We start from the raw sequence: 12,478 nt of genomic DNA on the forward strand, positions 1-12,478 counted from the left end.
AACATTTTTTCCTGCTCTTTAGTAATTGACTGCTGGGGGCCAGTGAACAAGAAAGAGCTTCAGGTGGAGAATGCAGAGACGTTGACAGACTTATATTCTACAAGATCAATTTTAGAAATTCATTTGATTGTTTACATTTATTATTTTTAATTGAGAATTTGACTAGCCTTTGGAAATAAAATTTTAAAATGAACAGAGTTAGGAATAGGAACACATTTTAAAATTTAAGAAGGAAGACTAGATTATCATGTTAAAAAGCATTTTAATGAAAATTATATACTATTTAGGTAAAAAAAAATTTCAAAAATATCTTCTCCCAACACCCACTGCCACATGGTGATCATATTAAATTTAGTTTTATTTAAAATTCCACAATTATGGAAATGTGAGCCAAGTAAAAATGTTCTCATTTTTTCTATCATAATATTTTATTTCAATATTCAAACAGTACCTGTTGAAGTAATTGTCTTTTATTTTAAAAATTCATGAAGTATCAAAAAAAAAAAAGTTCTTTTTAGAAGAAGTAAGTTGACAGGAAAGCGCTTCCTTTCTCCAGATAAGATTGCCTATTAGATATCTCAAACTGTACATCCTTGAGACATCTTAAACTTATCATGTCCAAAATTGACCTTATTATCTTTCTGTCTTAAGATCATCCATCCTGCATTTGAGTTTTCTTATTTCTGTTAATAACACCACCATTTTTTTCAATCTTTCATCATGTTCCCTTACCCTACAAATCCAGTCAGTTGCCAAATCTTGCCATTTCTGCCTTCACAATATCTTGCACATCAGAACCTACAACAGCATCCTAATTGGTGTCCTTTCTTGAAGTCTTTCCTCAGTTCCACTGCTGCCAAAGCAGTTTTCCTTCAATATGGATTTGAGCATGTGAATTTCCTATCTGATCAATTCCATTGTATTCCTGTGAAGTCCATTTAGTGTTTAAAACCCTTTATAGCTTAACTGAAAATTCTCTTTCTAGCCTCAGTAAACATCACTCCCTCTTCAATATTCCAGTCTAGTCAAATTGTCTTTCTCTTTTTCACTCATTACATTTCATGCTAGCCTTCTTCCATCAAATGCCCCCTCCCTAATCATGGAACTTCATTCTTCCTTTGAGAAGTAGCTCAAGTACTGCCTTCTACTTGAACACTTTCCCAATTCCCTTAACTTCTAGTGTCCTCCCACCCAAATGACTTTGTATTTAACTCCTCTGTGTGTGTGTGATAATTCATTTAATAATTGTGCTATATATGTCTTATATGTACTTTTCTTCCTCATTAGAACTCAAATTTCTGGTGAGTGGACATTGTTTCCTTTGTATTTTTGCCTGGTACATAGTGGATGCTTAACCTCTCTCTGTTCCCTCTGGTATCCTCTGGTTTTCTTCCTTACTATACTTTCTTCCTCTTCCCTCCCCCAGCTTTTCAGCTTTCTTTGTGGTTTTCCCTCATTAGATTGTAACTTTCTTGAGGACAGGGGCTTTCTCCTTTTTTTAATTTTATTTGAATACTTAGTACAGTGCCTAGCACCTGGTGGGTGCTTGGTAAATATTTATGGAATTGAGTTGAATTTGTACTTGTTGATTGATTGAAAGAATCTAACATTTAATTAATTCATTAAGACTTGCTAATGGAGGCAACTAGGTAGAGCAGTGGATAGAACGCTGGACCTAGAATTTGAAAAGTCTGGTTTCAAATCCATCTGCCCATTTCTTATTAACGTGAGAATTATAATAGTACCTATTTGCTAGGATTCAAATGTGATAATATTTGCAAAGCACTTAGCACAATTCCAAATGTTTGTTCCCTTCCTTGCTTTTTTCTTTCCAATTTAGATGTAAATAAAATCTTGCTGCTATTTCAAATTATACACTTAGATTTAAATGTGAATTTAAAAATTCTGTTTGATTATTATCTCCCACCCCCATTTAAAGAAATTTCATTTTGCAACAGTTAAAACTTTTAGATTTATTATGGTTTTGCCTTCTTAAATGGTTTTTGAGAAATGTTTTATTGATACTTAATCTCAAATGGCTTTATAATGAAACACCTAAGACCGCTTTTAAAGATACATTAAATGATTAGGCTATGTCTACTACTTCTACAAAACATTGTGTTATGTATTAGAGGGATGGGGGATGTGAATTAAGGCATTCTTTTCCTGACAACATAGAAACTGGTAAAAAGACATGGCACACATCTCTCTCTAATATAAAATAACATGTCACAGATGTATTAGAGGAAAGATTATTATTCTCTGAAGAAGCAGGATTGGCTTCATGGCGGTTTGAATTGAACTTTAAGAACAGATAATAGACCCATCAGTTAGAGAATGGCTGAAAAATGAAAAGATTGTGTTATATAATTGTGATATATAATTGTGACTTGGAAAGACCTATACGAACTGATGCAAAGTGAAGTGAGCAAAACTAGGGGAAGACTATACACATTAATAGCAATATTGTAAGAATGATAAACTGTGAAAGACTTACCCATTCCGGTCAATAAAAATGATCCATAACAATTCCAAAAGACTCATCTTGAAAAATGTTATCCATCTCTAAAGAGAGTAAGAAAAGATTCAAGAATTTTTTTATTTTTCTTCCTTTTTTGGTAGCATAATTCATATGAAAATATATTTTGCCCAACTTCATATGTATAATAAGTATCATAATGCTCACCTCAATGAGTAGAGAGGTATTGGAAAGGGGAAAAGAATTTATTTAAATTTTTTTTAATTTAAATGTTTAAAATGTTTTTAAAAAATAGATGGTAGAGGTCAAAGGACATCCTAACATAAAGAGCTCATTCAGTAACGAAGAATAGTCTCATTTGCATAAATCACAGTATGTGACAGCAGAAGGATGAGATAAAGCTAAAAATAAAAATCATCATCATATTATTGAAGGACTAGGGATACCACACAGAGCAGTATAAATTTAGTAAGTAATAGAAAGCTGCTGAAAGTTTTAGAAGCATAGGAGTTGATTAATCACATCTCATGTCTTTCTCTCCCAGAATATGTAAAATTTTTGAACGTATACAATTTAGTATATGTAAAAATATAAAATTGCGCATACTTTTAATTTACTTAAATGACTAATTAAGCTTTCGTACACTTGGAATCCTTTTCTTGATCTGGTTAACAAGAGAAAAAATATAACTGTGATGTTAATTAAGGATCATCAATAAGAATGATGAAAGATCCTTTGTCCATAGGTATATCAATGACACAGCATGTTGCAGGAAGGTAAACAAAAAGAAAATAAATGTTTCATTCTCTTTGGGACATATTTAAATGAATTATTCTTTCTTGTTTTCATTATTTTTTCCTAGGAACACTTACTCAAAATGAGATGATATTTAAGCGTCTCCATCTAGGCACTGTATCTTATGGAACTGACACAATGGATGAAATTCAAAATCATATCATTAATTCTTACTCACAGGTAATTTTTCTTCTAATACCTAATTTCTATTAAAAGGGCAAGGGGATTCTCTCCCTTTCTTTTTTTTTTTTAAAACTCCTGATAAAATCCTCCCCAAAAATGTATTAAATATCAAGTTTCTTTCTTATGATGAAATATTTGGAAATTTAAATATAGATAAATCACATTGTGTTTGTGTATATTTGTAAGTAGCTTTTTAAGGCTTACCAACTCCAACATTACTCCTTTAAGGATTATTCCCTTTAGATTCTCACTCTGCACCCCTGCATTCAGCCTAAATCAACATGTAAAATCTGCTTTTTGTGGCAGTTTTTACATTTATTAATTTGTAATCAAAATCAGCCATGTAAATTCCCTCTATGTAATGCTGACTTTGGAAGACAGAACTTAGCCACTCTTTCTTTATCACTGGGTTTTTTCTATATGAAGTTTATGCTTTACTCATAGCATGTATAATCCTGTTAGATAAATTTCTAGTAGTGGTAAGTGACATTATTATTTTATAGTTACTACCTAATATGTTAGATTGATGAAATTAATTGTTTCTTTTGTTTTGGATACATAACTTTGGTATCAATGTTGTCTATTGATTGTATAATATTTTGAATTAAAACAGAATTGGAAATTTAATTCCTTTTATAAATTAGCATCTTCCATTGTAACAGATTTGGAAGCATATAATTAAAAGTTGGAGCCAAAATAATTTTATGGCTACTTCTTGGATTAAAAGAACTTTTATGAACAGTCTAACACTTAACAGCTTTTTCTTTTGAATTTGGGATTTTTTTTTTGGGGGGGGGTTAAAGAGAGATACTGCCTATAGATATTATTAATTTGGATATATACATCTGTCTCTCTTTTTACGTTCATTTGTAAAGTACTACTTGATTTTCTTAAAGTTCTTTATCTTTTTCAGATTTTTTTCTTTAATTCCTGAATAATAATGTTAAACAGGATTTCGAGGAAGTTTCTCATTAATGAGAAATTTAAGACAGCAAAATGAAAGTTTACTTTATATTTTTGAAAAACAAATATTCACAGTAGTTGTTTCCATCTGAGAAGGATTTTTATTTAATCCTTTTTAATAGAAGCTGTCAGTTGGTTAGCTAGTTAGACAGTAGTTCTTATGTGACATTGATTTTATCCCTTGTTTGTGTTGTATTTTATTATTAAGATGACAAGAGTCTACTAGGTCCACTGTAATGCAACACACAAATCTATTATAACCTGATTATATTTCCCCACTGGAAGCATTTTGTGATAGAGGGCATAATCTTTAATGGAATTTGTGTGAAATTAAATTATACAAGCATCAATAAACATAACATAATTCAGAAGGAGTAAATCGGCTTAATTTATTTGCGACTGTAATGGCATCAGTGTTAGCAGAATGCAAATGCAGGGGTTTAAAGCTTTCACTGAAAAGCAGTGCCAGATGAGCAGAAAAGTTAAACCCTTTATTAGACAACACTGTAATTTGATGGGCATAATGTTCACGGTTCAGTGGATCAGTACACTCAGTCAAAAAACAGGAGGCTTGGTTTCTAAGGAAGCTTGTGGTGAAGTTACTCTAAAGTTGACAGAAAGTGGTAGGATCAAATAAAGTTACTATTTCACACCCTACCCTTAAAAGGTCTTTCCCCAAGTAGATTAACAATCAAAAATAATCATCATCTCTGGAGGAAATCAATTCTTGTTAAATCATACAGCTGAATCTGAGTAGAGATCAACATGTACTATGGTGATGAATTGGTAGTTACATTAAGGGTAACATTATTTAAAACTATCCTGCAGAAGTCATTTTAATCAATATATAAGATAGGTTGTTGGGTTTTGTTTCTTTTTTAATTAACTGTGATCAAACCAAATTATAAAGTTAAAATCTAAATTATGAAGTTAAAAACTATGATAACCCTTTTTTTATTGTGTAAAGGAAAATTCTTCAACTAACCCAAAACAGCAGAGATAACATTTCTTTTCTTTAAATTACTTCAATATTATTTTATGCATATTGAAGTTAATTCAAATGAAAACTGTCAGAAATAAAAACTCCAGTGTTGTACTGGAATAAATTTTTTTTTGGTAGTAGATGAACAAATTGACAAGAACTTTTAAAAAATAAAGTATACAATTAGAATGGAATTACCAGAATAGATTTTTGAAATTTTAAATGTTATATTAATGTATGTTTTTATAGATTTTACCACATGGAAACATTTGACGGTAATAGTAGATATGTTCAAGTAGTTAAGAGTAAATGAAAATGATGTTCTTTAGTTCTAGCCAAAAGTAATTTTATTCTGTAAACAAATGCATACTTGAAAATAGATAATAAAATAAAATCTCTTAAATGTTATTAATTTTAGAAAAATAGAGGATATTAATAATCTTTAATTGCTTAGTTTGTGTGTTTAGTTTGCCATATTTATCTCTTACTGTTTGTTTTACTTTTTGTCTCTGTTTCTTATTTTAAAGATGTTTTCTCAAGGTAGTAATAATAGTACTGGTTCGACACCATCCAGAAAATCTCAGTCTTCAGCTCCTAAAGTTCGAAAAAGTGTTAGCAGTCGAATACATGAGGCAGTGAAAGCTATTGCTCTTTGTCACAATGTCACGCCTGTGTACGAGGCACGGGCTGGCGTGACTGGTGAAACGGAATATGCAGAAGTGGATCAAGACTTCAGTGATGAAAATCGAACTTACCAGGCATCCAGCCCTGATGAGGTTAGTGCAATATTTTTTAAAAGTGTCTTTCTTAAATAATATTGCCTTACAGGTCTTTTTTGTTCTTTTCTCAAAATCAATAATGAACATGGTAAATAAAAAAGAAGCATATGCAATTTCCTGGAGAATTGTTATTCCTTCAGATTCTCTCACTTTGCTAACTTGCTAACCATAAATTAGGCAAATGCAAAATGGATTGCTTTCTTTCAGACTGACAAATTTGGCCTGAAAGTATAGCATTTTGAAAAGTGCATAACCTTATTTCTAGGGAATAACAGGAAAGAAAATGGAAAATCATGTTGATTTTATACTATTATAGTTTAATCTTAATAAGCTAGTTGAAACTTGAAAGTTTAGCACATTAATTATAGGTAATAAAACATGAATGTTAACATTCCATTTCTTAGCAAGATTTATACACTAAATATGAACTGCAAAGGTAAATAAACGCTAGGTATTCTGTATCATTTCACAGAAATTTGCATATTATTAAAAGAGTTAAGATTCTACATTTGGTGGTGCCTAATTTCCTAGTTACTTTTAAATGAGTTTTATCTAAAATCCATGATTAAATAATTTGATTTTATCTAAAGTAAATTATTGAGCTATTTTGTGTTTTTGTCTCAGAGTTACTACAAATAGTTTTATTAGTTGTGATATTCCATAGCTAATAGTCATGCAGCCTTGCAAATTTCATTATTCCTTCAGATGTTATTCCTTTCCCCTCTGGGGGGGGAGGGGGAGAATCAATAAGTCTGTATTTACATAACATTGAACATTAATCCTGTAGAATATAAGTTCCTTGAAGGCAGAGATTGTCATGTTTTTATATTTATTTACTCAGCACCTACCAAAGGCATGTAATAAATGTTTATTGATTGAACAAATATTCATATTCAGAAGTCGATCTTGTTATAGGAAGAAGCATCGCGTCATTAAAAACCTGGCATGATTCCCTAAGGGGAATTTTCAATGTTTCCTGAAGATTTTTATTCTGGTGGTCAATTCTTTTCAAGCTCATATATTTTTATCCATTTGACTTTTCCTATGTGGATAGTTATCTTGGATTTACTCGAATTATAATAGATATCATTTTTAAAAATATTAAATATTTTGGGACTTTATATAATCAGTTCAGTGTCATTTATAAATAGTATCTGGTGGATATCTTTCATTTAAACTCCACTCTGTACATATTCAATGATGGTAGAAAATTTATTTCTGTTTTTTATTATTGCTTGATCATAACATGATAAAAAATTGGGCAAGGGGGGTCCTCCATGATCTTGATTGTTATATGTTTCAGGGAATCTTGTTTGACTTGCATAAATGAGAGAGACACTTATGGAGGAAAACGTTCAATTGAGATTGTTATTTCTTCATAGTATCAGAGCTTCCTTATTTGTATTGCTCTCATTTGTTTTTACATCACCTGTATTTCTGAATATATCCTTCTTCTACTCAGTAAGCAATCCTTTTGTGATTTAAAAAAAAAATTAAGAAGAAAATTGGCCATTCAGTGAAATAAACAACTCAGTCATAGATGACAGTATATTGAGTATTCCCCATTAATTAATCATACTTTCACTTTGCAAAAAAATATTTTTTTTCAAATCTTCTCAAAGGCTGAATTTATCAAATGCATTTTTAAAATAGGAAACAGCAAATATAATGGGATGTTTTATTCTCCATTCCCTTTCACTCAATTGTCTGACTGTAAAAGTCAACCAGTAAATATATATAAGCACTGTTATTACATTTGCCTATCTTGACTAGAAGCAAGTTACCATGCCACTTTTTTAACCTACTCCCAACCATGCTGCTTGAATTCTGGGCTATCCTTTGCATTTTGAATTCCATTGCAGTTTGAATTCCAAGGCCTTGCACTCTTGATTGGTAAGGTTTTGCATTATCTTGCCAAGAAACTGCAATTAAATGTCAATTAAATCCATGGGAGCCAATGAGATCACCAAATGAAGTAGTATAAAAGGAGATGAGAAGAAGGCCCAAGACAGAACCCTGTGGAATAATTGATTAGAGGACATGATGTAGAGGATGATCCAGCAAGGAAGAAAAAGAAGAATGGTCAAATAAATAGGAAACCAGGAGAGAATAGTGTCCCGAACAGCTAGAGAGAAGAGAATGTCAAGGAGTAAAGTGTGATCACCAGTGTCAGAGGCTGTGGAGAGATCAAAATGAATGAGGATTACACTCTAGCAACACAGGGACCAATACCTACCTGTTCCTTGCACAAGATACTTCATCTCTGGACTCCTTGCCTTTTCACAGACCATCCTTCATGCCTGGAATACTCTCCCTCCTTATCTCTACCTCTTTGTAATCTTTATCTTCCTTCAGTTTTCAGTTACAATTCTCCCATACTTTCTGTGCAACAAGCCATCCTGAAATTTTTAATGCTAAAGCCTTCCCACTAAAAATTAATCTCCATTTTGTCCTGTATACATGACACATGACAATTGCTTAATATATGTTTATTGGCTTGACTTGAAAAGGTTACATCCATGAGGAAAAGGATACATAAAAGCCAGACAGAAGTCTATATTTTGTCACATTGGCAATTAGGAGCTACTTGGAGATTATTACACAGGGGGATCATGAGAGGCTTAATGAATAAGGTCTTATTTGAGTCTTGAAGGAAGACAGATTCTGTTAGGCAAAGATGAAAAAGTATATTTCAGACACCAGGGATTACTAATACAAGGACACCACAATGGTAGGTGTGAGGGTCAGAGATGGTTTGGCCAATAACACTGAGAAGAGAGGTTGGAGGCAGCTAGTAAAACAATTTAAAAGCTAAGCAAAGGAGTTCACATTTTATCTTAGAAGCAATAAAAAGATTTTGGAATTGATTGTATAGGGGAGTCACATTAAGAGATTTGAGTTTAAGGAAAATCTCTCTGGTAGCAGTCTTTAGAGTGGATTGGAATAAGGGAAGATTGGAGGCAAGGAAACTAGTTAGGAGACTGTTAGAATAAAGAGGTGATGAAGTCCAGAACAAAGGCAATAGCTTTCTGAGTCAAGGGAAAGGATCAGATGGAATTTGGCAACTAATTGGATTATATTGAACGAAGGAGAATAAAAGTCAAGGATAATGCTGAAGTTATACACCTAGGAGACTGAGAGAGGATGGTGATGTCATCAAAAAAAAAAAAAAAACAGCAAGTTTGGAGGAGAGAGAGGTTTAAAGGAGAAGAAAAAACCACAGTTATAGCTATATTGTCTCCTGGACCTACAGTTTGAAAAGTGCAATTGGCAGTTGCCTGGTGATATTGGACTAAAGGCTCAAGAAGATACTAGATACATCAGTTGTGAGTCATCTGCAGATAAATGGTAGTTAAATTCATGCAAGGTTATTCTATACTCTCAGAAGTGGCGTATAGAATGAAAAGACAAAAAGACTCAAGACAAAGCCTTGTGGATCACTAAAGTTTAGGGCATCATATTGATGATGAGGCAGCAGAGGAAACTGAGAAGTAGCAATTAGGGCAATACAGCAGGAAATAATGCAGCATTTCCACTAAAGTGGAGAAAATTATCCAAGAATTAGAGGGTAGTCATGTGTCAGTTGTAATAAATAACTCAAAAACAATGGGCATCAAATACAAATCATCATATTTGGCCATTAAGAGACAGTTGCTACCTTGGAAAAAATAATTTTCACTTAAAATGATGAGGTTAGAAGTCAGACTGTAAAGGATTGAGAAACGAGTGAGAAAAAACAAAGTGGAAGCAGTAAGCGTAAAATATCTTTTAGGAGTTTGGCTCCTAGAGAGAGAGATGTTTTAAAGATAAGGATAAGGCAAACTTGCACATGCTGGAAAGCAGTAGGAAAAGAGAAAATAATTGTAGAGGAATTGAATTTTAGAGGGAGGATGGTTTTTCTGAAGAAGATTGGAAGAGATGAATCAAGGAAACACACCAAGGGATTGGCCTTGGTGAGAAGAAGGCCCATCTCATTGTTAAATAATATGATTGAAAAAAATTACATTGTGATGGAAACCAATCGAAATGATGCAAAATAAAACAAGAGAATAAATTCTGTGGGGGTGTTATGAGTTCAAATGTTGGAGTTCTTGTTCTTCTCAAAACACAGGCCTTAGAGGCTTAGAGCCCTCCGAATATCTCCAAATCCAAAGGTTCTGTCCTTCAGCCTCTGCTTCTGCTTTCTTCAGTCTCCAACCAACACAGAGATGGAATGTCTCTCTTGTATCCTAATGGGGAGCCCAGGCACCAACTACAGTGGTGTGAGATGAAGATGAATCTGGTTGTCCACTGAACTCTCACTCGTAGCTTTATCCTCTGAAAGCTCTTCGTCCGCCACCAGCCAGCCAAGTGGAAAAAATGTATTCTGCCATAGATCCCTCATCGCTGGCCTTTTATCTGACTCTTCTGAGAGGATGGGATTATGGGTTTTCTCCCATAGTGCTCTCTGGCCCAACGAGCTTTAAGGGAGGTTGGACTCCCTTGAAGTTAGAAAGTGTACTTTGTGAAGCTAGCATACTTGTGGACTCCAATGAGTAAAGGTGTGAACACAAGCCTTGTATTAATTAGTTCTATTTAGTACCTTGTTTCAGGTTCTGGCCAAAATCTTCTTGTAAGATTAGATCAACTCTAATTAGTTAGCAGTTACTAAGGATTCCAACATGGGGGGTCTTTAAAAGTCATGGGATAAATGAATGGTTCAAATGAGAAATTTTTTTTAAAAATTAGAAAAAAAAATGTTGACAGAATTTGGAGTTTTTTAAAAGGAAATCCATTTTTTTAAAATCTAATAAGAGAATAGACAATTTGGAATACAATATAAAATCTCTCCAAATCTGTAACTACTCTGAAAAGAAAAGGTCAAATTTGGAAATAAATGTTAAATTCATGGAGAAAAACTTGGCTAAACAAAGCCAAAAGATAACATCTTAGAGATGCTAGGCCAAGTGAAGGCTGTTGTTTAAAAAAAAATTTTTTTTTTAAGTATTTGATGGCCAAAGAAAGATCATTTAATGGCAGAAATGATCTTAAGGGATAAGAATTTTTAGGAACGTAAAGTCATCTTTGTATCAGACTTACAATACATCTTACAAATGGTTATTCATCTTAGCCTGAATATTTTGAGTAATAAAAAGCTATTACCTCAGAAAATAACTCATTTTATTTGGGGGCAGCTTTAATCAATTAAAAAAAAACTTGACTTTTTATTAAGTCACAATTTACTCCCTATACCCAGTTTTCTTATGACCTAGGATGAATAAATCTGATCCCATTTACAAATTGTGGCCTTCAGATGTTTGAAGACAATTATCATCTTCCTTCTTACCTTGTGTCCTCCTTCAAACAAGTCTTCTATTCTTTTTTTTTTTTTTTTTTTTTTTTTGGCTGAGGCAGTTGGGGTTAAATGACCTGCCAAGGGTCACATAGATAGGAATTGTTAAGTGTCCAAGGTCAGATTTGAACTCAGGTTCTCCTGACTTCAGGGCTGGTGCTCTATCCACTGAACCACTTAGCTGCCCGTAAGTCTTCTATTCTTAAGGCTAAATATCCCTAGTTTTTTCACTTGGTCTTTATGTGATTTGGTTTCAGTTCTTACACTACACTACTATACTTTCCTCTGGATTTTAGCAAGATGTCCCTTACTCAAAAATCTCTATTAGAACCTTATTACCTATAGGAGATAATACTTAGCTAGCATTTAAAGTTTTCTGTTATCTGGTTCTTACTTACCTTTCCGATCTGATTGTATGTTACTTTTCTTCTCTATTCCATTCATACTGACCTGCTCTCATACTGTTCTTCATCTAATGACATTTTCTCTTCCACTACTGCAATAGTTACAAACAGTTCCTCATGTTTGGAATGCACTCGTTCTTCACTTTTCAGAGTCCCTATCTTTTATCAAAGCACAGATTAGATTCCACCTCCTACACAAAGTTTCTTTTAAATTACACAAAGTTTCTCTGATTCCCCCTGTTACTGGCATTGTATATGCCTGTATTTACTTATTTGGATATGTATTATACCTCCTGTAAAATATAATCTCTTTGAGAGGGTTGGTTATGTTTTCTTTTTTGTCTTTTTTTTTTATTTTCATTGCTAAGCCTTGATAATTTAGTTGGCCTTGACAAATGTTTGTTAAATTGAAGAAACTTTTCATTCGCCAAACCAGCCTTCACTCAGCTACTAAATGAATATACCTGAATCACAATTATAACCATATCATTTCCCTCCTCACAGAAATTTGGTAACTCAAAGGAACAAATCCCTTTGTCCTATAAATTTAAAAATTAAAAA

General features: G+C 32.8%; 1 protein-coding gene across 2 annotated transcripts in view; it reads left to right on the forward strand.

Annotated features, from left to right (window-relative positions):
* The window catches only part of ATP9B (ATPase phospholipid transporting 9B (putative)), a 431,234-nt gene that overhangs the window by 328,497 nt on the left and 90,259 nt on the right, over positions 1–12,478 (forward strand). For both annotated transcript variants that reach the window (XM_051970555.1, XM_051970554.1), the window contains exons 14-15: positions 3,342–3,454; positions 5,930–6,178. In XM_051970555.1, coding sequence (XP_051826515.1) covers positions 3,342–3,454; positions 5,930–6,178 — 362 coding nt within the window. The remainder of the gene's footprint in view (positions 1–3,341; positions 3,455–5,929; positions 6,179–12,478) is intronic.

Source organism: Antechinus flavipes, chromosome 1 (assembly GCF_016432865.1).
Source record: "Antechinus flavipes isolate AdamAnt ecotype Samford, QLD, Australia chromosome 1, AdamAnt_v2, whole genome shotgun sequence".
NCBI classification, from domain to species: domain Eukaryota; kingdom Metazoa; phylum Chordata; class Mammalia; order Dasyuromorphia; family Dasyuridae; genus Antechinus; species Antechinus flavipes.